Source organism: Papio anubis, chromosome 16 (assembly GCF_008728515.1).
Source record: "Papio anubis isolate 15944 chromosome 16, Panubis1.0, whole genome shotgun sequence".
NCBI lineage: Eukaryota > Metazoa > Chordata > Mammalia > Primates > Cercopithecidae > Papio > Papio anubis.
In genome coordinates, this window is record NC_044991.1 from 39,705,395 (window position 1) to 39,732,033 (window position 26,639).

Here is a 26,639-nt window from a genome sequence, read left to right on the forward strand (position 1 = left end):
CAGCTACTCGGGAGGCTGAGGCAGGAGAATCACTTGAACCCGGGAGGCCGAGGTTGCAGTGAGCCGAGATTGCGCCATTGCACTCTGGCCTAAGCAACAAGAGCAAAACTTCATCTCAAAAACAAACACACAAACAAACATACAAAAAACTACAGTTCACCTGTGAGCACAGTGACCTTTTCTAGACTCTGCTGCAGTGTGTCAGTCATACCCACGAATTTCCTCCCTAACCTGAGCATCCATCACGACCGCAGGACCCACAGTCCAGGAGGGCACCTGACCTGAAGGGCCAGGATGACCAAACCACCTGAGACTGAGAAAGATGTGGAAACCACAGATGTCATCTTTCCTGATCTTGGCAAGGCCCTGCATGTCCCCATTTTCACCTACAATGAGACTCTGAGACAGGCGGCCTGACTTGCTCAAAGATATGAGTGTCTGAGAGGTGGGGGAATGCACACAGGCAGGAAGGTGACATATGAGGTCCACTCCCCTCACTCCTGGAAAATTCCAGGGAAGATTCTGGAGCAGAGGTGTGCTCTTTACAGAAGACAATGCAGCCTGGGTGCAGATATGACAACAGCATCCATTAAAATATGGTCAAATAGGAGTCTGCAAAACATCTTGACTTTAAGGGAAAACAGTTTCTCAAGACTATTATAATTGTCACCAAAGCCTTAAATCCTCCCATCTTCCTGACTGAATAAAACTTGGGCCAGGCACAGTGGCTCATGCCTATAATCCCAGCACTTTGAGAGGCTGAGGCAGGTGAATTTCTTGAGCCCAGGAATCTGTGGCCAGCTTGGGCAACATCGTGAGACTCTCATCTCTACAAAAACAAAATTAAAAATAAATTAGCCATGTGTAGTGGCACATGCCTGTAGTCCCAGCTACTTGGGAGGCTGAGGCAGGAAGCTCACTTGAGCCTCGGGGGTTGAGGCTGAAGTGAGCTATGACTGCACCATTGCACTCCAGCCTGGGCAACAGAACAAGACCCTGTCAGAAGAAAGGGAAAGGGAGGAAGAAAGAGAAAAAGGGAGGGAGGGCAGAAGGAGGTGGGGGAGGAAGGAAAGAAGGAAAGAGAAAGAGAGAAAGAGGGGGAAAGAGAGAAAAGAAAGAAAGAAAAAGAAAGAGGGAGGGGGAGGTAGAGAGGGAAGGAGGGAGGGAAGGAAGGAAGGAGGGAGGGAGGGAAGGAAGGAAGGAAGGAAGGAAGGAAGGGAGGGAGGGAGGGAGGGAGGGAACTGGCATAAGCAAAGCATTTCCCTTATGGAAGGGACGAGATTCCCAGAGACCCGCACTGGTTTCTCCTGGTTTTATTTACCAACCAATAAATGAAATTCTTACAACCAGAGGCAGGTGTGTGCATGAATAAGCGACCTTCCATGTCAATCTCGTTTTCTTCCAGGCAAGGACTGGTTGGGTTCTGTGGCCAGCTACCCAGTCCACTCCAGCTCTGTGTGTGAATCGTTGCTGACATTTGTACAAGGGGAAAGGGATTTTTTTATTTCTCCTAAAGGCTTGATGCTAACACTGAAGCAGGATCTGATTTTAACTCTTAACTGCAAGATACTGCAGGACACATTTGCAGAATACATGCTTAGTATCTGTGCCCTGATACGTTTCATGCTGGTCATGACCTGAAGGAAATCTATTGGCACATATACTATACGTCAGGTGTTTTTAACTTGATCATGGTGGCTCTGAGGTGCAACTTTTTCTTCACATACTGTACATACCTGAGACCCCTCTTGGGGGTACTGCAGTCTTTAATCATGCTGTGTAAGACTGCTGTGGCATAAGTTCTCTTGTCCAAATAAAATTACTAATGAGATCTATATGTAGTGATATACACACTTTTTATTGTTTTCTAGATGTCTACAAATAAATGCAATTCGTGACCTGTATATAAAAAAAGTAGGAGTCTGCAAAGTGTTCCATTTATGAGGATCTCACTGAGGCATGTCCCCCTCAGGGAAATGCAATCGTTTCGGGAGGCCCAGCCGCTGCTCCCTAACCCAGTTGTTCCCTTTCCCAGCAAAGGCCTCCCTTCCCGCAGCCTCCAGCTGAGGTTGCTTGTTAGCTTCTAAACCAGTTTTATGGTATGAAAGGTTACGGTAATAATAGCCTCAATGTATTTAATGGTGAGTGCTAAGCAGAAGGTTTCACACATTTTCCTTAGAGCCCTCGCCAACGCTCTGGAGAGCAGGTTCTAAACAGCCCACTATCCAGTGTAAGAAGATGCAGCTCAGAGAGACAACGGGACCAACTGCAAGGCACGGGTGGGCTCAATTTATCTGCACTAATCTGTCTCACCATTTGTAAAATATGATGCTTAATTATCTCTCTTCCCTGCTGAGAAGGGGGAATAGGAGCTTACTCCTGAATCCCCAGGGAGCCGTGAGCACTGCAATACTGACATTTATGATGTAAGAATTTCTGGGTTCGCTTCTCACACCTTGTTCCTCACCCAGACAGTGTCTCTGTGAGTGCCAGGCCTGGTCTTTCTTGCTCCTCACAGCACCTCTGTGGTCGGAACAGGGTCCGAGAAGATACTCAGCAACATCTGCACACTAAACAAGCTCATTCCAGAAAGGTCGACCACAGTGCTGTCAGGCAGAACCTTCAGTGCGATGGAGACTTCCTGCATCCGTGCTGTGTAATACAGTAGCCACTAGACACACGAGGCTACTGAGCACCTGAAGTGTGGCTAGTGCAGCTAAGAAAAATTTTTGATTAATTTCATTTTCATGGCTACACGTGGCTGGTGACTAGCATGTTGGTCAGCACAGATCTAATTCCTAATTTCTAACATGCTGCTCGTTTACTGATGGGCTTGTGGTCCCTGCATATGCCCACTCTGTGTGAACACTTCACTGAGACCAGATACACAATGGGGATAAGGGTGCTGCTTTCAAGGTGCTTGGTTAAGGAGCAAAGAGAGAAAACAAATAAATGTCTAATAAATAAGTGTGATACGTGCGTAAGACATTAATTTTTTTTTTTTTTTTTGAGATGGAGTCTCGCTCTGTCACCTAGACTGCAGTGCATTGGCGTGATCTTGGCTCACTACAACTTCTGCCTCCTGGGTTCAAGCGATTCTCATGTCTCAGCCTCCCGAGTCGCTGGGATTATAGGCATGCGCCACCACACCCAGCTAATTTTTGTAGTTTTAGTAGAGACGAGGTTTTGCCATGTTGGTCAGGTTGGCCTTGAATTCCTGACCTCAGGGGATCCACCCACCTCAGCCTCCTAAAGTGCTGGGATTACAGGCATGAGCCACCGTGTCTGGTCCACAATTTTTGTATTACAAGAAAAGCTGGCAGAAAACAACAATGTTATTCACTGACTAACTTATCTTCATTTACATAAGAGTCATATAAACAAATGTCCCCTCACTTCCCATCCACTGCCAACCACCACAATAAAGAGTAATACAAGGTTAAAAAGAAAAGCAAAGGATAATTTTGTTGGCCAGGTGCGGTGGCTTACGCTTGTAATCCCAGCACTTTGGGAAGCCGAGGTGGGTGGATCACTGGAGGTCAGGAATTCAAGCCAGCCTGGCCCACATGTGAAACTCCATCTCTACTAAAAATACAAAAAAAAATTAGCCAGGCGTGGTGACACGTGCCTGTAATCCCAGCTACTCAGGAGGCTGAGACAGGAGAATCACTTGAACCCAGGAGGTGGAGTGAGTGAGCTGAGATTGTGCCACTGCACTCCAGCCTGGGAGACAGAGCAAGACTCTGTCTCAAAAAAAAAAAAAAAAAAAAAATCCATGTCTTGTTTCTAGAAAATGTCCAAATGTACAAGTAGCATACAGCAAAATAAAAGATAACTGATGTATTTTAATAAGAGTGTTGATTAATTCACACGCAGCTCTATCCTGTCTGGCAGAAAGATTTTTCATGGATGATTTCATAAAAAGTAAACATAACTTACAGGTGTATGCTGCCGAGTGCTAGGAGCCAAGATTCAGAGCCTCAGCTCTCCTTACAGGCAGTCAGTGGGGCTCCTCCTGACTGCAGCCCAGATGGCTCTGCCTTTAGTGCATCCCTTTGAGCTACTGACCTCAGCAACAACTGAATCAGTGCCATAGCTAGCAGGCATTCGTCTTCTTCCCTCAATGAGTGGATCCATTCATGGTGGCTTGTTCTAGCCCTGGTGAAACCAGTTAACCTTGTCATAAAGGCAGAGTAAAATGACCTCTTCTCCCCCTAGCCTGCCCCAAACCTGCAGATAAAAGGCATTCCCCCGGCAAACAGCCAAAGGAAGCAGAGGTACAGAGAGCTTGCGGCAAATATGAATGGAGATGTTGCATGCCAGAGTCTTTCTCTAAGAGATTAGAAACCATTTCATTACCTCCATCACTTACAAACAAGGCATCAGATCAGCAAACATCAAACTCCCTGTCTTAGGTATCATGTTAATACTTAATTACACATGAAAGAGGGAGATCATTAAGTCCTTGCATTGGCCAATGTGTACACTAAAGTGAAGAATAAACTACGGAGGAGAACACAGTTTGGGGTATGGCTCTCACATCATTGGTAATCAGTGGACAATAAAAGTATATTCTTAGATACATGCTTTACTGTGCCCTAAGTTGTAAGTAAGGTGCTAATTTTTTTTTTTCTTTTTACATAGGCACAACCTCTTCAGTCTCCGCCTCTTTTCATGGCACAGACTCCAAAAGGTAAGTAAGTGGCAGCCTGAAAACTGGCTTTATGTTGACCGGGAGTGAGGTTCTCCAAGCAGCAGGGGCCAAGGCTGGGGAGTGGGAGTAATGCATGCACCCCAGATGCAGGCAATAAGGTGGGACATTGTCTAGCCCTGCACTGTCCAATATGGTAGCTACTAGCCACATGTGGCTATTTAAATTTTTCTTTTTTTAATTTTATTTTTGATTCAGAGGGTACACGTGTAGGTTTGTTACCTGGGTATATTGTATGATGCTGAGGTTTACGATACAGATGATCTCATCACCCAGGTCGTGAGCATAGTACCCAATAGGTAGTTTTTCAGCCCACATCCCCTTCCCTCCTTTCCCGCTCTAGTAGTCTCCAGTGTCTGCTGTTCCCATCTTTACTTCCATGTGTACTCAGTGTTTAGCTCCCACTTATAAGTGAGAAGCAGTATTTGGTTTTCCACTCCTGCATTAATTCACTTAGGATCATGGCCTCCAGCTGCATCCACGTTGCTGCACAGGACATGATTTTGTTCTTTTCATGGCTGCAGAGTATTCCATGGGGTATATGCACCATATTTTCTTTATCTATCCATTGCTGATGGGCACTTAGATTGATTTCATGTCTTTGCTAGGGTGAATGGCACTGTGGTGAACATATAAGTGCATGTGTCTTTTTGGTAGAACAATCTATTTTCACTTGGGTATGTACATACTCAGTAATGGGATTGCTGGGTTGAGTGATATTAATAGTTCTAAGTTCTTTGAGAAATCTCCAAACTGCTTTCCACAGTGGCTGTACTAATTTACATTCCCACAAACAAAGTATAAGCATTTCCTTTTCTCTACGGCTTTGCCAGCATCTGTTCACTTTTAATTTTAAAAATTGCCATTTAGACTGGTGTGAGATGGTATCTCATTGTGGTTTTGATTTGAATTTCTGTGATGATTAGTGACAACAAGCATTTTTCCACATTTGTTGGCCATGTATATGACTTCTTTTGAGCAGTATCTGTTCATGTCCTTTGCCCATTTTAAAATTCCACCCAAAAAAATTTATAGATTCAATGCCATTTCTATCAAAATACCAATGTCATTTTTCATAGAAACAGAAAAAACTATCCTAAAATTCATAGGACACCAAAAAAGAGCCCAAGTAGCCAAAGCAATCCTAAGCAAAAAGAGCAAAGCCAGCTGCATCACATTACCTGACATTAAACTATAGTATAAGGCTACAGTAACCAAAACAGCATGATACTGGTACAAAAGCAGACACACAGACTAATGTAACAGAATATAGAACCCACAAATAAGGCTGCACACCTGCAACCATCTGATCTTCAACAAGGGTGACAAAAAGAAGCAATGGGGAAAGGACTCCCTATTCAATAAAGGATGCTGGGATAACTGACTTGCTATATGTAGAAGAATGAAATTGGACCCCTACCTTTCACCATATACAAAAATTAACTCAAGATGGATTAAGATTTAAATGTAAGACCTCAAACTATAAAAATACTGAAGGAAAACCTAGGCAATACCCTCTTGGCATAAGCTTTGGCAGAGAATTTGTCTAGGTCCCCAAAAGCAATTGCAGCAAAAACAAAAATTAACAAGTGGAACCTAATTAAACTAAAGATTTCTAAAATAATTTCTTTCATTGTTCATTCTGCACAATGAAAGAAATTATTCATACAGTAAACAGATAAACTATAGAATGGGAGAAAATATTTGCAAACTATGCATCTGACAAAGGTCTAAAATCCAAAATCTACAAGAAATATTTTAAAAATCAACAAGAAAAAACAAATAATTCAATTTTTTACATGGGTAAAATTATTATTATTATTATTTTATTTTATTTTTTTTTAGAGACAGGGCCTTGCTCTGTCACCCAGGCTAAAGTGCAGTGGTGTGATCATAGCTCATTGCAATCTTGAACTTTTGGGCTCAAGTGATCCTCGTACCTCAGCCTCCTAAGTAGCTGGAGTACAGACGCACACCACCATGCCTGGCTTATTTTTATTTTTCATCGAGACAAGGTCTCGCTAAGTTGCCCAGGCTGGTCTTGAACTCTTGGTCTCAAGTAATCCTACTGCCTCAAACTCCCAAAGTGTGCTGGGATTAAGGTGTGAGCCGCCATACTCAGCTGCTATTTTATTTATTTTTTATTTTTTGAAAGACAGTGTCTTGCTCTGTCAGCCAGGGTGGAGTATAGCAGCACAATCTGAGCTCACTGTAGCCTTGAACTCCCAGGCTGAAGTGATCCTCCTGCCCCAGCCTCCCAAGTAGCTAGGACTGACTACAGGCATGGGCCACCATAACTGGCTTAAATTTAAACTTATGAAAAAAATTTTAATTAAGTGTTAAGTTCCACAGTCTCACTAACTGCATTTAGAGTGCTCATTAGTCACAAGTGGCTAGTGTCTAATGTACTGGACAGTGAGATGTAAAATATTTGCAACACTGCAAAAAATTCTATTGGACAGTGCTGGTCTAGATAGTTTTAAAACAAATAATAAAAAAGTCATGGTTTTTATTGTCCACATGCACTGCAATTTTAAACAATGTTAGTGATAAAATACCAACATCCTTCCTGCCCCCATTGATCCTCTCCATATGCCACTGTCCAAATAAACCTGCCTAGTGAGACAGAGGACAACTTTAATCCAGGGGCAAACTAAAGCCTCAGTTGTATCCCTGCTCAAATGAATGCTAAAAATGAAAACAACAAGAAACCAGTGTGTATTTCATTCCCTTTTTCTGTCCCTAACAGAGCTACCCTAAAGAAAGTCTACAGGTGATTCTATGAAAATCTAGAGAGAAAACTGGTAAAGAATTTTAAATCACCAAACTCCATATACCCCCTTAAAATTTCACATAACACATATACAAAGGGGGCGGGCAGTGGAGGGCAGAGCACACCATTCTTCACCTCTCAACTGTACCTGTTCACATGGCAGGGAAAAGGCAACTCTGGCCTCAGACTCCCATTCTGGTAAAGTCCACTTCCCAAATACAAGCCTAAAATAGAACCAGCTTCTTTATTCCGGAAATGAATGGAAAAACGGGGCCGTGGAGAGCTGTTCAGCTCTCTATTACGGTCCATGCATTAAACATTAACACAGCTATAGTCTCTTTCCTAGCACAAGTATTAGAAATGCACACAATGTTTCTGATTTCAATTCCCATCATATTCTGCAATGCTTTCAGAGGGTTCTGAATTTTTTAGTTCTCATTGGGTCATGCCTTCCTGGCTGCTGCTAGCTCCACCTGCTAATACATACCTCCCCACCCCCCACTGTCCACCCCAGGGAATGAGGATCAGGGCAAGGACTTCCTGCCTCCTACTCAATATGCTGCAGGCATTTCTCCCAGGTACACGGGTTACCCAATTAAACACCACATTCCTGGAAGGAAATCTTAGCTCTGATCATTTCTGTGAATGCTTCATAGCTAAAAAACCAAACACTAGAAGATAAAATGAGAGCAGACAACGAAAATAACACTTGGCAATCTAGTATAGCAAGATGGGTCGTTCCCGGCAAGGGACCTTCCAGACACCCAAAAGGTAATAGTTTATGCCCCAAAAGTGTTATGCTGTAGTCCCCTGACATTATATAGGAAAACCCCAGGGTCACCCTGTCTCAGGGCCATTGCATGTGCTGCTCCTTCTCCCTGGAGTGCTCTTCCCATCCCACTTCGCCTCATTACAACCTTTTCCTTGGCTCAACTTCTCTTCCTCAGGGAAGAGTTCCTGTACCCTGCATGAGTCTAGGTCCACACTCCTTTGACACTTTGTACTTACATTTCATGGCACTTATCACAGGTTATAATTAATACTTATTTGTAGAATTATTTCAAAAATCTCTGCCTGATCCCAAGTCCAAACACTCAGTGAGGAGAGGGTCTGTGTCAGTTTTGTTCATCATAGTATCCCAAATGCCTAGCGCATGGCATAGTAGGTAAATGATAATATTTGATAGGTGAACAAATTGATTAGTGAATGAATAAACATCTTTTGAGAACCAAGGAACTATGTTCTTATACTGATATAACTTTAGCTTCAAATATAGATAGACCATGCATGGGTTTTATTAATTAAAAGAAATAAAGAGATACTCCATTTTACTCTTTGAAACCAGCCCCTGGCATCAGATTGCTCTTTTGATGAATGGTGAAGGGAGAATCAACTAACAACCACCTCTGAAGTGGGATGTGATGACACCTTGCTTAAAGATTAAGAAGGCACAAGTCCAAACAGCCTTCTGCAAACACGTTTTCTCCAATTTTACAAAACTGTCTTCTTTGTTACTGTTACTGTCCAAAGACTGTGCACCCCATCATTCAAAATCCTATATTGGCTAGGCACAGTGGCTCATGCCTGTAATTCTAACACTTTTGGGAGGCTAAGGTGAGAGGATCATTTGAGCCCAGTTCAAGACCAGCCTGGGCAACATAGTGAGACAGCCTGGGCAACATAGTGAGACTCCATCTCTCCAAAAAATAAAAAATTAATTGGGCATGCCTATAGTCCCAACTACTCCAGAGGCTAAGGTAGGAGGATTACTTGAGTGCAGGAGATTAAGGCTGCAGTGAGCCATGCTTATGCCATTGCATTCCAGCGTGGGTGACAGAAACCTTATCTCAATAAAAAAAAGAAAAAGAAGAAAAAAAAGAAAACCCTATATTTATGTTTTACAAACATAATACACTATAAATACCTCCTATTACTTCCTACAGTTCACTAAATCTAACCTGGGCTATCACTGTGGAAGAGATTTCTCCTTTATCAGAAGGTACTTTAGCAAACCACACTGCTGTACAAGTTCTAATCCCTCTTAACTTGCTATTTGTAAAGCTGCTCAGATTTGAAGCCCTGTGTCCCTGGCCCTGACACCCCCTCTTCACCTCCCTCCACCAACACTGCCACCCTCACACCCTGTGTGCTGTCACAGTTCCTCAAACTCACCCAGCACCGGCCCTCTCTGGGACCCAGTTTGGAAGTTCCCTCTACCTAGAAGGCCCTTCCTTAAACCTCCGCATGATTCCTCCCTCCCACAGGTCTTGACTCAAATGGTTCCCTAAAAATGCAGCCCACTGGGAAGCCTTATCCTTCTCCTCTGCCTGACTTTTCTCCATCACTTTCATCACCACCTGGCACACCTGTCTGCTTTTGCACCGTTTCCCATAGCTCCGCACAATCCCCAATAGACAAGAATCTAAGCTCTGTATGTATCTTTTTATGTTCACTGCTATATCCCAAGTGTCTAGACAGTGCCTGGCACAAAGTAGGTGTTAAATAAATATTTGTGGAAGGCCTGAGTCAGTCTGCATTGTGGTGGTGCAACTTCTCATAAAATCTCTTCCCCAAGACTTTCTACTCTAATCTGGTCTTTGAGTAGGGCCATAGCCATGGTCTGCTACAAGGAAGAACATGGTGGACAACAGAGGACACACACATCAATAAGAAAAAGAACATCTCCATTAAAAATATAAAAACCAGCAAAAGTCAGGAACAGACAATTCACATATGCACATGCGCACACACACACACACACATCATATAGCTAATAAATGTATGTTTAAAAGGTTCAACTTCACATATAAGAAATGACATGTAAATTCCAGCTAGATCACTTGTCACCTACTAAATTGACATGGATTTTTAAAGCATATACAATATTGGGAAGAATCCAAGAAAACAAGTACTCTTATACATTGCTGCTGGGAAGGTAAATTATAAACTTTTTGGAAGGCTAACTGGCCGTATATAACTATATATAAAACAGAATATAACTAGAATTCCACTTCTAGGAAGTGATCCTGCAGAAATTACCAAATTACTATTATATGCAAAAATAGATGTGCAAGAGCACACACTGCCTAAATATCCAACAATAGGAGATTGGTTTTTAAAAGCTGATACATTCACATTATGGAAAACTCCGTAGCCATTTATAATCATGCTAGAGAAGAATATTTCAAGTGGGGAAAATGTTTATAAAATCTCTTTAAATAAAAATAGGACACAAACAATGGTGGATATTCTATATCTCAGAGTAGGAGAAATACATATGTCATTGATTTCTGTAAATGCGTGTCTCAGTCTGGATCCTCCAGGAGACAGAACCTGAGGCTGACACTTTATTTAGCAGATGCAGACCCAGGGTGACAAAAGTGAGGACACTGGGAAGGGAGGTAAGGACTGGGACATGATGCAAAGGCCCTACAGGCTCCCACTTTATGATGGGCCTACAAATGACACTGAAGTTGGCGCAGCGCACGGGACTTTCTCTGGGCAAGCAAAAAGAAAAACCATGACTTGGTGTACACTGAAGGGGAGAAGGAAGAGGGGAACTTATCTGCCTGGCTTTCTCCCTTCTCTTATTCCCATTGGTCAGTGTGACTACAACACACTTTGGGCTGCATCAAAGAAGGTGCATTTGGGATGTCACATCAAAGCACAAGTTCCTACTTACGTATTTAGCTTTGAGAAAAGAGAGCCAAAACAAACCGTGGAGTATGAAATGTGCTGATTTGTTTTTTAGCCCTATGAATCTGTGACTAAGCCAGAGTTGAGTATGCCGCAACAACAAAACCTGAATGCACATATGAGAGAGACACTCTGTCACCCAAGTGTCTGCCATGGAGCCACTGAAGCTGGAGCAAGGCACAGGGCTCAGTCACTCCTGCCTCCCCAAGATGTCTGCCATACCTTTTCCCTTCCTGGCACCTCTGCCCCCTGCACATTCGCACAGCCACCCATGGCCACAGGCCCATGGCAGAAAGCACTCTCACATACACCTGTCATGCGCACCCAACTGTAAGGAGGAAAACAGGTCTTGCTTTATACATGCCAGGGGCACCTTTATCCTTCCAGCACCTTTATCCCTTGCCGCATGTTTCCTTCAACACACTCTAAAGGGTTGGCCGTGTCTTGTGAACTGATCTCTGGAGCCTTTTAGCCTTCTTCTTTCCTTCCAGAAGCCTCTTATCAAAACTGTTTGTGGCTGGGTGCAATGGCTCACATCTGTAAACCCAATAATTGGGAGGATGGCTTGAGGCTAGCAGTTTGGGACTGGCCTGGGCAATATAGTGAGACCCCATCTCTTCAAAAGAAATTTTTAAAATATGCCAGGGCATGGTGGCACGCACCAATTGGCCCAGCTACTCAGGAGGCTGAGGTGGGAGGACTGCTTTAGCCCAGTTTGAATAATTTACAGTGAGCTACGCTCATTGCATTCCAGCTTGGGTAACAGTGAAACTTTATCTCTAATAAAAAAAAAAAAAAAAAAAAAAACTGTCTGTGCCTCCGTGGGGCTGAGCCCTTAGGTACAGTCACTTAAAACAGGATTTGAGAAACTTCTAACTTCAGCTTCAACATGTGGAGATTTTGGGAGTTGTCACTGTCACCTTTGTAACAAGAAAAGGCTGGACAAACTGAAAATTAAAGACTTTTCTTGAACCCATCAATAAACTAAGATCACGGACAAATCACCACTTTGAAATCTGGAGAGACAAGCAAATCCAGAGTGACAGTTGAGATCTGCTTAGCTGTGGCAGCAGCTTCTGGAACCATAAACTGAAAGGAACATCTAAATGGTAATTTGGGGCTGGGTGTGGTGGCTCACACCTGTAATCCCAGCACTGTGGGAGGCCTACGCGGGTGGATAACTTGAGGTCAGGAGTTCGAGAGGCCAGCCTAGCCAACATGATGAAACCCCATCTCTACTAAAAATATAAAAATTAGCTGGGCATGGTGGCATACACCTATAATTCCAGCTATGCAAGAGGCTGAGGCATGAGAATCACTTGAACCCAGGAGGCAGAGGTTGCAGTGAACTGAGATCACCCCACTGCAATCCAGTGTGGGTGACAGGGTGAAACTCCATCTCTAGAAAAAAAAAAAAAAAAAAAGTCATTTGGTGAACTGCTGGAGGTGAACATGGACTAGTGTGAAAGTGAGAAACTCCTGGGAGCCCATCATGCAGAGGTCAGGTGGGGAGGCAGGAGTGGGGAGATCCACATACTTTGGTGGACCTTTCCAGACAGGAACTGGACCAGATTCTCACAGTGAATTGCTGAGAAGATCCTCATGTGGCTCCAGTAGGAGGGAAGAGCAACCCATGAGAAATACACCTAGCCACATCTCTATAACAAAGGCCCACTTTCCAGGGAAAGGCCTACTCTCCAGGCTTTGCAGAGCCTCATCTGAGCTTTGAAAAGGGAATTCCTCCTACTCTTATCCCCTCCAGGATACCTATCTAAATAGAGGGGGGAAAAAGCCATAGTTACAAGAGGTCAGGGCTTTGAGGAAATAGGCTAGGAAGGCTGCAGGCAGAAAGGGAGCAGGAACCTGCTGCCATTGCCTGTCCTTGGAATCAAGCAAGAAGCATGGCGCCCAGTCAGCTTGCTCGAATTCTAGAGCATATGTATCCCACCTCTGGGAATACTGCCAGTTCCTAACCATAAAACTACCCCCATAAAACTGAGAAGGTCACAGTTGAATGGGAGCATAAACTGCATCAGGCTATCTTTGAATTGCAGAAAGCAGTAGCTCAGTCAAAGCCTGTTGGGCCCTATGATCCACACTCAGATATGACTTTGGAAGTGTCTTCAACCTGCACTTACACAGACTGAAGCTTACGGCACAGCTCATGACTACCAGCCAGCAGCAGTCACTGGAATCTTAGACCTGAACATTTCTTAACACAGTGGTATGGTATACGCCACTTGAGAAATGATGATTGGTCTGCTATTGGGTACTAATGAAAACTGCCCCAATGACTGAAAGACATAAAATAATCTTGAAATCTGAAATACCCATAATGTCTTAGACAATATTGTCAGAGAAACACTCTAATAAGAAAGGCAGTTTCCAGAAGAGTGACATAATAAAATGGAAATGGTTACACAGAAATATGCTAACAGAGGAACTCAAGGAGTTACTCACTGTATGCATGAACAGGTAGTCTATTTTCACCTAGGGCCAACTTTGGAGCCACCTGAAAAGCTGCCAGACCCTACTGTCACATGGACAGTGCCCTATGAACAACTCACAGCTGACCAACAAAAAGCTGCCTGGTTTACAAATGGCACTCCAAGAGAGACGGGCAGCATTCCATTTGGAAGTTCATTATACCACAACTGACTCATGGGAAAACTCTGATTACAGAAGGTTAAGAGTAAATCAGCTCAGTGTCCTAATCTGTAAACTGTTTTCCTCATAATGAAAAAAAAAAATAGGCAACAATATGAGTCCTGAAGTTTGAGCATATACAGACTCATGGGCAGTAGCCATGGCTTGCCACATGGTCAGACAGAACACAGGGCTATTGAAGGTATACCCACATGGGGCATGAACCTATGAAAACCACTATGGTAATTTAAGGAGCTTAACAGACAAGTTGATGCCCATAAGAACCTTCTTCCAGGATAGAAGGTAACTGAAACCAACAAGTGGATACCGGGTGTGCTCACTTGGGCCAGCCATCTGTGTCCAAAAAATGAATAGACAGGGGAGCTATGGCAAGGTAGAGATGAGTTGACTGTCAGCATTTTCCTCTTGCATGCTCTAAGGCATAAAATGTCAGGGACTGTCCTGTCTACCAGCAAGAAAGAGATTACAGACAGCTAAGGGAGGAAGGTTCCACACACAGCTGCCAAGGACAACAGACAACGTGGGACCACTGCTTCTACACTCAGGAGGCCATACATGGGTCCTAACAGGAACATACATTTACTCTGGATTAGGTTTTGCATACTGGGTGGGATATGGTAATGCTCAAGACACTATTAGCAGATTAAAACAATAGATACTGTGCCCATCTGGGACAGCATGTTACATTTCTTCAAAGCAAGGAACACACTTTACAGCACAATGTCCAACAATGGGCGAAGAAATCTCTCACCTGGTCACACATCACATATTTATCACCCTCAGAGTAGTGGTCTGATGGAGAATTAAACGAGGTAATTGAAATGTCTGTTACCTAAAATGGGAGGAGATGAGCATATGAGGGGCTGGTTATACACCTTCACAAATACAGGTTCCCCCTCTCAGTGGATCAATTATACTTCTTTTTAAAATCCACAGAGATTACCCAGAGCTTACAATACACACTTGTAACTCATCTAAGCCCACCTTCAAATAACACTGTACTGCTAACACCTGTGGGCAGGTACCATAGAAGAGCACTCCCAGTTCCTCCCTCCCACTGGCTGGTGCCACTGCTGCCACTCATCTCCCTTATCCATATGCCACAATCACCAGGACATCATCACTATGATTGGTTTAAATAGTTAACTTTTGGGTCAAGTAAGAATAAGAAAAATAAAAGACCTTATTTTACTTTTTTTTTTTTTTTTTTTTTTTGAGACAGAGTCTCGCTCTGTCGCCCAGGCTGGAGTGCAGTGGCCGGATCTCAGCTCCGCCTCCCGGGTTTACGCCATTCCCCTGCCTCAGCCTCCCAAGTAGCTGGGACTACAGACGCCCGCCACCTCGCCCGGCTAGTTTTTTGTATTTTTTTGTAGAGACGGGGTTTCACCATGTTAGCCAGGATGGTCTCAATCTCCTGACCTCGTGATCCGCCCGTCTCGGCCTCCCAAAGTGCTGGGATTACAAGCTTGAGCCACCGCGCCCGACCTATTTTACTTTCATTTATCTTTCCCTGATGCTCTTCTGTTCTTTACGTAGATCCAAATTTCTAACCTATTAATATATTATTTTCCTTCTACCAGGAGAACTTCTTTTAACATTTCTTGCAGGACAGGTCTACCAGCTATGAATCCCCTTGGTTTTGGTTTGTCTGAGGAAGTTTTGTTTTTGTTTCATTTTTAAAGGATAACTTCCCTGGATTTAGAGTTCTAAATTGGCAGCCTTTTTCTTTCAACACTGGAAACATTTTATTCTGCTCTCTTCCTGCTTACATGCTTTCTGACAAAAAGCCCATTTTAATTCCTGTCCTTGTTCTTCTCTAGACAATGATGTTTCATTTTCATATTGAAAAACTTCCCAGTAAAACACCTTCCTCCAAAAAAACACTTGGTGGATCCCATAGAATTTCCCATGAGATAAATCTGAATGATATGCGCAATCCAGACAAATTAATGATGGCTCAAGTAGATACATCTTGTCATGAAAAGTGTCTGTGGGGCCTCATCTGATTTTCACATTATAATGCTTAAAATAATTGCACACCTTGTCTGCAAACCAGATTGTAAATGAATCCGGTTGCTTATAAAGTGTCCCAAATGGACAGACAGCTCAGCGTGCCCAGCTGGCTTCTGACTTCTGAGATGACAGCTTCCCATCCCATCAGGAGTCTCCTGCATGAGGGTGTGTGGCTCAGTACTCAGGACCACCTAACCCCTGGCTAACTCAGATAAAAAACTCCGAACCACTCACCCGGCCTAGAAACACGCAACAAATCACTGGGATACAGAGCAGAGAACACTTAATTCTTGCAGGTGGTTATCTGTTGACTTACAGAAAAGGACTGGCGAAGAACTATTCTGAACCAAATTACTTACGGATACACAGTCAAAACAGAAGTCTCTCAGTGGTGGTTTCTGGGGATGCAGTAACAGCTGGAAGACTTGTATGGTTCATAAAATTGTCCTTGTGATACAGATAAACTCACTCATTCAGGGAACCATTTTAATATGACACCACCAAAGTTTAACCCGTCATCCGCTCTGAGCTGGCTTTATTTTGTACTTTTAACCTCCTGAAGTGAGGCCTGTTCAAGGTCACCTTGTCTCAGACCACAGAAGGAAAATAGCTGTGTGGTTGCTTTGCTGTCTCCCTGCAGTAGAGTCACGAAGGCCTTGGCCTGTACACCACAGGAGTGAGCACCCCACGTTGGAATCAGAAGCCCACTCCAGAGGCAGCGACACCAGAGACTTCAGTTACCCAGACAGTGGCATGGACCTGTGCTATGACAAAACAAAGGTCAAAGTGGGTGTTCAGGCCAGGCACGGCGGCTCACACCTGTAATCCCAACACATTGGGAGGACCAGATGGAAGGATCACTTGACCCCAGGAGTTCAAGACCAATCCAGGCAACATAGTGAGACCAAAAAAAAAGAAAAAAAAAAAAAAAACATAGACAACAACAACAAAAATCACTGTGATAAAGAGTGTCTCTACAAAATTTAAAAAAAAAAAAAAAAAAGCCAGGCATGGTGGTACACACCTTTAGTGCCAGCTACTCAGGAGACCGAGTGGGGAGGATTGCTTCAGCCTGAGAAATCGAGGATGCAGTAACCCATTTTTGTGCCACTGCACTACAGCCTAGGTGATAGAGTGAAACCTTGAATAAAATTAGTGATTTGATAATCTGCATAATGGGTGTTAGAAATGAGTTCTCACCAGTGAAATTAATGGTAATGAAATGTAGATTGGCTACGATATTTGAAGCACACTCCCCTCCATAGCATAAACAACGTATATAAATCTACCTAGGTCTATAGTCTCTACCACACCTAGGGAAGGTGTCCAAAGTTTAATTCCTGAGCAATGATACATATACCGATCCTGGATCAGAGACTTCTGAGGGCCTAATGGAGACCCTACAGGTAACAGCTCCTGCTCCTGTATCTAGAAGGTGTGGCATCTGCCTTGAGCAAGGAGGCTTCAGCAAGCTAACAGAACAGGTTGTAGGAAATATTTGGGGCTTACTTATTAATGCATGTCTCTCTAATAAATCTTGTAGAACAGAATTTGGTTACTTATTTCCATTACATCTGGCAGTGAGTGGAATAACCAGCCCTCACCCACCTCAAACATCTAGCAGTGATAATTACCTACCAAAAAGAATCTAGGAGTTGAATATGGCCAGTTTGATTAGGTCAGTTTTCAACAGCAGTTTATTCTTCCCCCTGACAATCAGGCAGATCAGTGTTACATATAAATCATACCAGAAAGGGTAATTATTTGAAATCTCACTTTTAATATCTGTTCTCCAGAAAATATCTCTCAAGTTCCCAGACTCCTTAGAAAATTAAAGACACTAGTGGCAAATTAAAATCACTACTACAGTTTGGATGCATGTCATGTAGACCTCAGACTATAATAAGGTGGGAGAGGACAAGGTTCATGCGCTTTATGAGGGAACCTCGTTTCACACTGTGAATAAATAAATAGGCACCTGATCCTTTTGATAATGGTGACTGCCAACAGCACTAACCACCAGTATCATTCCCATAGCAACGGTTGTCAGGCCAACAGGCCTTTGCAGATGCAATCAAAGAAAATGTAAATCAAGAAACGCTTTCACAAGTCAAAAGGATGGTCTTGGGAAAACCAGAAATAAGTTGCTGGCTCACTCATGGACCTGGTTAAGGATGTGGCTCACTCTGGGTTTAACTCTGAATACTACAGAAATGTCAAAGAACAGCTGCTGACATAAGCCCAGGGTCTCACTAGCGTTTCCTTCCACTTCTAACAAGCCATCTCATGGATGACCAGACAACATGGAGAAAAGAGGTCTCCTAGAAAGCCAAGGCCCAGAAGAGTGAGGAGAAGGCCTGTGTCCGGAAGGGTCTACTGATTCTAAACCTAAGACATACTGAGAAGAAAATCAACTCTCTATCAAGGAATGTAGGGTGAGCAGGGGAGGGGAAAAAAAAGTAGTGCTGGCAATGCAGGAGGAAGGGAAGGGGAAGGGGCGGTGATGAGGGGTGGAAGAGAAATGGGGAGGTAGAGAAAGAAAACAAATGGGGGACCAAAAAGGTAAAATGTTGCCTACCCAGAGGGTAAACAGCTCACCTGAGCTTCATTTCAACATCGAACATTTAGCTAATGTCCATTTTATATCCTAAAAGTGTATTTCTGACATGTTTTCAGATCTTTTATTTTAGAAAAGATCACAGTTAAATATGGTCTCGCCAGGAATCAAGTTTCAAAATACTATATTACAAGTTTCCAGAAAATGTCAAGTGTCAGAACTCAAGAGATACTACATGTACAGTGAGATGTGGAGTTAAAGTAGGCAGTGGATTGACCTAGAAAGATGCAAGCTCAGATGAAGAACAATTTCTGGACAGTAAAGTTAAATTACCAGTGGAGGTGTTAACAGTCCGCCCCTCACCCAGAGGCCTCATAAAATCAGCTCTGTTTCCTCCCACCTAAGGGGCTGAGCTGGTGCACCTGCAGACAGAGGGCTGCGAGGTGGCCCCATAGCCCCAGGTGCTCTCAAGGTGCTGATCAACCTCAGGCTACATCAGGTCGCTCCAGTACACAGTTTCACTAATTTCTCTTATTTGCTGACCTACCTGACCCTGCTGGCATTTAGTGAACCTCTTGGTTTCAAATTCTCTTCTAAGTCTTTCTTTTATGTTCCAACTAAATTGGGCTCTCCTATTGTCTCAAAAATCTCAGGGAAACCTGCATTTCTAATTTATCCCACAAGAGACCAAAGAATCAAGGTGTGCAGTGTTGTAGAAGTGAGCTTTTCTCTTTCCTCTCACCAAGCATGTTTAAGATCACACTTGCGTATCCACCAAGGAGATCTGAGGTTTAATTTTTAAAAAGAAGCAACTCCATTTCTCAAATTACTGCTTAAGACTGTGTAGATAGTCCTGAACTTTGTCTTAGAAGATGTATTTGGATAGAAGTTTATAAAGTCCCAGGAAAGAGAGAAGAATAAGAGGGAATTCGGGACCTAGCTCTTGTCTGACCTGGCCTCTCTGTCCTGTGTCCTCTGCATCAGTAAACTGAAGCAGTTCTCCTTTGAGGTGTGGGGGGAATTTAATAAAACTGTATTGGTGGAAGGTTCTAGACACTCTGGAAAGTAAACATCTTCATTAATCAGTGTTTGCTGAACACCCATGGCTTATGAAAAGCATTTTCTGGGAACAGATTTCCACCGCATCCAACATCAGAGCAAAGCATTCTGCTCAGCACAGGATGGGCATTAGAGGCATGTTAGCCAGTTTTGATCACCCCTCCCCAGTTCTCGGTGTCCAGTATTCTTGAATAAGAGAAAACAGCTCTGGGAGGAAGAAAAAAATTCAGCAACATAAACTAGGAGCATCTCATCAATGAAATGTTCTCTACATAACTCAGAGCTGCACAAGAGAACATGAATTCTTCAGCAACAAGTTGAACAGTCACAGCTCCAGTCCATTAAAAAAAAAAAAAAAAAAGTGACATGTTATCTACTCAATGGAAAAACTTGTGCATGTTTTCTTTTGGTTTGTAGAAACAACATAGTGAAAACTCAAACCATTTCAAATGCACTTGGGCTGTTAAGGGTTGTAAAGCTCTTGAATTCAAGCAGAGAAAACAAAAGCCTCAAATAAGAAAATATTTACTTGCTCATAAAGTTCGCATGTAAGAGAAGGTATTCAGCTGTATGTTATTTTTAAATGATTAATTACTTTGTCACCTGAATAAAATAATGTATAGGATGTATCTGTTTCTTTTCTTTTTGGGGCGGAGGGGTGGGGTGGTGTGGGAGGCAGTGAGAATAAAAACAAGAGAAATGCACGGCAAGTAGGAGCTAGGAGTTGGGTAAATGTGAGTTCCTTTCTCCTTCCCTTTCCTGCCCTTTTGGGGGGCTTGATATGGCATTACTCAAGGGCCAACAAGAAATAGTTCAATGCACGCACAAGTGTAAAACACTAGACTGGGATCCAAAGGTCTGCCTGTCACTGAGCCGTAAGTTAACCAGTGGCAGAGCTGAGAACAGATAGGACCAAAATGTGATCCTACAAGCAGCAGCAGTTGGTGAAGACAGGCAGGACATCTCTGGTCTTCAAGGCTCTGAAGATAAATCAGTTGTGTGTGCTCTCTACTCTTGTCTGTTTTGCTGCTCAGCAGAACCTTGAGATTTCAGGTGGGTAGGGAGAAATGAAAGTTCAAACATACAAGAGTCAATTTTCCAATTTATTGACTACACCACGGGGTGGAGAAAACAGCTTCTCACAGGGAAGGCTGCTTGGGTTTCCGCTTGAGTTGTCTGGCAGTTGCAATTCAATCTGCACATGCTACTCCCCACCCACCCCCGAACCAATTTCTTTAGACAATTAGGAATAGCTGACTTAAAAAAAAAAAAAAAAAAAAAAAAAGCAAGGCATACTTCAGATAAACAAAGTTGCTCTATCACCTCATTTTTTAATTCTACCAAACTGGCAAACATTCACAATGACGTGTTGACTCCAAGATGGGGAAGAGGCACCTGCAAACTCTGCCAGTTAAGGGCACAACGTACAAACATCACAGAGGAGCTCTTGATGAGCAGTTTCGAAACCTTGGACATGTCTGCATTCTCTGCCCCAGCGTTACGGGTCTGGGAACTTACACCAAGCATCAACCTGGGCTAGATGGCAAGATTCAGTACAGTTCACCAAATCACTGCTCCTAAGAGGAAAAGCTAGGGCATAACTCCAAAATCCAAAAACAGTGATTTCACTAAATAAACTATGATACGTCTTAAGGCAGAATAGTAGGCTGCCATCAAAATTGAGCTCAGAAAATATTATTTCAAGGTATGCAAAAACATACCAATATTCACAATATTAGGAGTAAAAAACTTAGGTTATAAATCAGTACAATGTGATCCCATTTTGTAAATATGCACATATGTATAGAAGGGCAGATATGCTCTATGTAGCCATAAGAAAAAAGGACTACATAGAAAAAAGACTAAAATCATTTTGGTACTGTGAAGGGTAGAATTAAAGGTGATCTTATTTCCTTCTTTTTAAAACCATGTTTAAGTCTCATCATTGATTTAAAGAGCACAAAGTTTGAAGAAAATGCTTCCCCCAGACGTTCAGCAAGGATACAGCTTTCCTCTATTATGCCCAGGCAGCCACCTCGGCAAGCTCCCTAGAATATAACTCAAGAGCAGCACCCACACTCCCTGAGCATCTTCTTCCTCTCCAGTCGTACAAAGGGATGACAACAACATGGATCCAGCATCTGGAAGGTATGTTTGCCACTGTGTATCAGCCAGACTTCAAGATGGTCCCCAGTGATTCTTGCCTCCTGGTATTCATGACCCATGTAGTCAGGTAGGTCTGACCTACATAACCAACAGGATGCAGCAGAAATGACAGTATGGGACTTCCAAGGCTAGGGCTCTGAGGGAAACCAGTCACCATGTTGTGAGGACATTCAAGCAGCCCTGCAGAAACGCCCATGTGGCAAAACACTGAAAACACTGAGGCTTCCTGCCCACAGCCAGCACTACCTTCCCAGCCTCTGTAGTGGGCCACTTTGGAAGTAGGTGTTCCTGCCTGTCCAAATTACAGTGGATTGCAGCCCCAACCGACAGCTTGGCTGGAATCTCATGAGACACCCCTGGCCAGAAACACCTGGGCTCAATGGTCCAAATTCCTGACCCACAGAAACTGTGTAAAAAATGTTTATTGTTGTGTTGAGCTGCTAAGTTTGGGAGTAACCTGCTGTGCTGCACAAGATAACTAACAGAGATAGCCTTACTTAAAGACCAATGTGACACACACAGAATTCACTTCCCAGGAGCTGGGACTGGGGTCTCCACAGCACAACTGCAGGCAAAGGCTGAGAGGTCTCTGCACAGGCACCCACGCTATTCTGCCCAGGGGGGTCCCGGGGACAGAGGCAGAGGCAGATTTCCATCACCATGGTCTAGGGCTCCTCTGTGACACCCAGGAGGCCAGCTGACTTCCAAAACTGCTTGGTGAGCACTAACTGGGGCAGCAGAGGCGGGGCGTCAGCTCCCCCAGAGGAGAGAGCATCTGGCCTTGTCCACAGAGGCACTAGGAATCGATCTGGAGTCATAAGATCACATGTGGCCCCAAATTGGGGGTAAACCCACAGAACAAATGACCCTCCGCAAAGTAACTCTTGAAACTATGCGTGCGGCCCTGCAATCCCTATGATGTACCTTTAAGTTCATTTGGACCTTTTGATATTTGTTCGTGAAGTCGTCTCCAAGTAAAATTATTTAACTCTCAATATTATGACCATATTTTAAGTGACTTGGGTTAACTGCCTCCCTATGGAACAGCTACAAGCAGTTTCTAATTTAAACAGCATTTTTTCCATTCCCCTCTCTATCTCTTGTCCTGCTTTTTTAAAAAATCATAAACATTTGGTAATAATCTCAGAGTTGTCAGTTACTTTAAACACTGCAGGCAAACACTGGAAATCAAGACAGCTAGGCTTCCAAGTCAATAAAATTATTATTGCTCAGAATGTTTCACTCGCAACAGTTTCTCTGTATATTAATGTCAAATCAAGTTAGTAAATTGGAAAAAAAAAATCACCAAAGTAGGATATGTAAATCCACATGGAAATACAGAAATTTAGCAAGTAATTACAGGAAAAAAGGTAATCCTGAGAAATTTGGTTTGGTCATTTAAGAAAAGGTGATTCTCAAATGGTTTATAACAAAATAGAAAAATACGAGAAAGTTTTTAAATTGTTAGTTCTAAATTTTTTAAAAAAACTTAAAATAGGGTTTTATTTCATTTTTTTATAGAAACATTTTTCTCTAAAACGGGTACAATCATTTTTATGTAGTGGGCCACCACACAATTTATAGGGAAAACTAATCAGATCAATGTTGGTTTCGTGGCACTCTCGGCTGAAACACACTTGAGGCCCACTCAGCCCCTCAACTACCCCTCTGAGGACCAGCAGAAAGACCTCTATGTGTTTGTTCCCCGCAGCCCAAACTAGAAATACCATCTTTCCTCTCCTGTAAGGGTCGTTTTTAGTGCAATTTTAGACCTAAACAGGCTTTAAAGAGTCGAAGTGCTTTTGAAGATAATGAGTTACAGTATTTCAAAGAAACTGTACTTTTATTTTTCTAATCAACTGGGACAGACACAATTCTAAAAAGGTCAAGAATCATAAACTTGACAAGAAAAGTTTTCATCACTCTAGGCCTTTCCCTTTACATTATATAAGAACAGGAATCTGGGAAGAATTAAGTCCCTCCCATTCCCTCTCCCAATAACTTGTAAAAAGGAGTAACAGTCACAAAAGAAAATATGATTCACAGATACATTCTACCAGGTGTTTTGACTTGTAGAATTTTTCATACCAGAAAAGATTAAACATTTTATTAACTGTAAGGTGTTTAGGTGGGTACAAAACAGGAGGAAAAAACATTAATCAATCTCAAATGGTTTAAGACATCAAATGAAAACAAAAAGTTACACTAACATCCAAGAAAACCTCAAAATTTCAACTTGGGACTTGAACATACTGGACAGATTAAACAGCTAAGCTATCAATTAACAGTTACAGATAATAATAAGACTGTGGAAACCAGATGGCACTCCATCAATAAGCTACTCCCTATGTACGAATGACATCTGGTCACTTAACTCTTTCTGCAATTCATTAATTCGATAAACAGTTACTGAGCACCTGTCATATACCCAACCACCACCGTGCTCAGTACCGTCATGCACAGAATGAAGCAGAACGCAGCTGGACGACAGGGCCCACTCGCTTTTTGGCTCGGAAGCCAGAGACTTCTATATCTAGGAAGCCTAATTATGAACTGAACAATACCTGTCTGGCTTATCATAACAAACATTTTTTGTGCAACGATAATGGTACAGCCCCAAATCTTATGTATTAATTAAATAAAGGAAGTTTCCTAGACCCTACTGAATACAATGAGGGTGCTGACTTGTTAGGTATCTGCTTTAGGTTTAAGCAATGGAGTTCCTCTATCTATCTAAACTCTGAAAAGGGGAGAGAAGATAATTTGAATAGTATAAAAGAATGTAAGACCCATAAAATAATCCTTTCATTCTTAGAGACTTTTTCTGAAGCTAAAATTCTTCAAAATACTGAGTTAGGATATCATTTTGCAAACTGCTATAAAATACCAATTTGGGAAATATATTTTGACCCAAACAGAGAGCCAAATATTTTTTTCTTGAAAATTAGTATTGATAAACTTTTTGGCAAATACCCAAGTTCAAAAAAAAACTGAAAACAGCTATTCAAACTCACTAGATTTATTTAGCTATGGCATGTGAAACAAGCATCATGTCCAAGTCTGAAGTCAGCTAACTGCTTTACAAAGGTACTGAGGTTGCAAAGGACTTAATTAGTTCATAAGCTATCTCTAAACAGGTTGACTATTTTCTTTTTAATTTTCTTTACCTTGTAACAATAACTTAGCTTTTACTTTTTTTTTTTTTTTTTTGTGGCAGGGTGTCACTCTGTCACTTGGGCTAGAGTACAGTAGTGCAATCAATACTCACTGCAGCCTTGACCTCCTGGACCCAAGTGATCTGCCCACCTCGGCCTCCTGAGTAGCGGAGACCACAGGCGTGCACCACCACACCTGCTTAATTTTTTAACTTTCTGTAGAGAGGGGGTCTCACTATGTTGCCCAGGCTGGTCTTGAACTCCTGGGCTCAAGTGATCCTCCCACCTCGGCCTCCCAAAGTTCTGGGATTACAGGTATGAGCCACGGCGCCCAGCCAACCTTTGCATTCTTAAAAGCTGTATTTCAAGGTGGTTTGACACCTGGGTTGCTCTTGAATGTTCTGGTGACTGTAAATGGAGAAGTTTCTGCACGCTGGCCCCAGCTTTCCAAGTTTATGTTTCCTGCTGTCAGACTTCTTGCCCCAGCAACCTCACTTCTCTCTCCAGGCCCAGGTCTAGTGAGGACCAACGGGGCTGCTCTGCTCCCACAGCCCAAACTTTTGTTTTTGTAAATGTAGATATACATGTCCTGCAAGTCATCAGAAATTAAGCAAATATAGTCATGCCAAAATATTCCTTTTAAAACATCTGCTCTAACAACAACCAATTAAAGTGATGACAGAGCCTCTGAAAAGTAAAACAGATGACCACGCTAGTGCTGTTTTTAATGCTTTATGCAATAAATAGCACAGGAGTAACTTATCCAGCTTACTCTGGCTTTAGCCTCTCGGTTATGAAGTCAATGCTTTAAAAGTGGAATAACTCAGAGTGCAATTGGCCAAAAACATTAAGCTGTTCTGTGCTGATGGAGATGGGATAAAGGCCTTGAGAAATAATGAAAAGGAGGCCCTGCACTGGGGAGTTATATTCGTTCATCATAGGGATCAATTAAAACCTCCGCATGACCCCAGACTCTTTACAACTACAATGTTTTAAACATGTTTTCATTGAAATGTTCTCAATTAAATAAGCCATTAAAGTAAGAGAACAAAATTTAAACTGTAATGAGACCAAGGTCGCAAGATCAAATAAATACTAGAGAATGAGAAAGGGGCCCCTTAAATGAGAATGTCATGTGAAGTGGCAGCCTTTCTCCATCCGCCTGCCTTTATTCTACTAAGCAAAAGAGCCACAGACTGCAGATTCCAGGGCATGTGCACAGTGGGGACTGTTTGGAAGAGCACTGACTAAGGATTGACAAGGCATCTCTCAGTTCCATTTCCAAGAGGTTGTCATCCACAGCCACACCCAAGAATGGTTAGTACAGCCAAGAATCTGCCGAGTGGGTCCATGGGACAAACACTAAAGGAAATGACACAAAATAATTCACTATGAATGCCACCAGCACTCCAGACTCATGTTTTTCTGTTAATAGATGATATGATGATCATCACAATGTTTTCACTGTCTGGATGTACAGAAACCTCAGAAGGTGTCACTCCACGGCTTCTCTGTTCATTGGCTTGATTTGCTCTTAGCCTCTCACGAACCAATGAAGAACAACAAGATTTGATGTGAGCAGGAGAAACAGCAACACCATGTTCTCATTCCGATGACACAAAGTTTCTTTATTCTGAGTAAATGACTTCATTTAGAACTCTAATCAAAAGCAAGTATCTGTTGACAGCCTACTCTGTGCACTGCAATGGGAGCTGTGGGAGAGTTTTAAGTTCCGGTTCTTGCCTTAAGAAGTTCATAATTTAATTGCAGAACAAGAGATGAGCTCTTGAGAAGTCAAATGGAAATGACTTACATTTGTTTGTTTGTTTTTGAGACACAGTC

General features: G+C 42.7%; 1 protein-coding gene across 5 annotated transcripts in view; it reads right to left on the minus strand.

Moving 5' to 3' along the window:
* The window catches only part of DTD1 (D-aminoacyl-tRNA deacylase 1), a 172,124-nt gene that overhangs the window by 64,963 nt on the left and 80,522 nt on the right, over window positions 1–26,639 (minus strand). For 3 of the 5 annotated variants that reach the window (XM_021921275.1, XM_021921276.1, XM_021921277.2), the window contains exon 5: window positions 14,599–14,679. The exons of the other annotated variants lie outside the window; for them this stretch is intronic. In XM_021921275.1, the coding sequence (XP_021776967.1) occupies window positions 14,599–14,679 (81 nt within the window). The remainder of the gene's footprint in view (window positions 1–14,598; window positions 14,680–26,639) is intronic. 5 annotated transcript variants of the gene reach the window in all.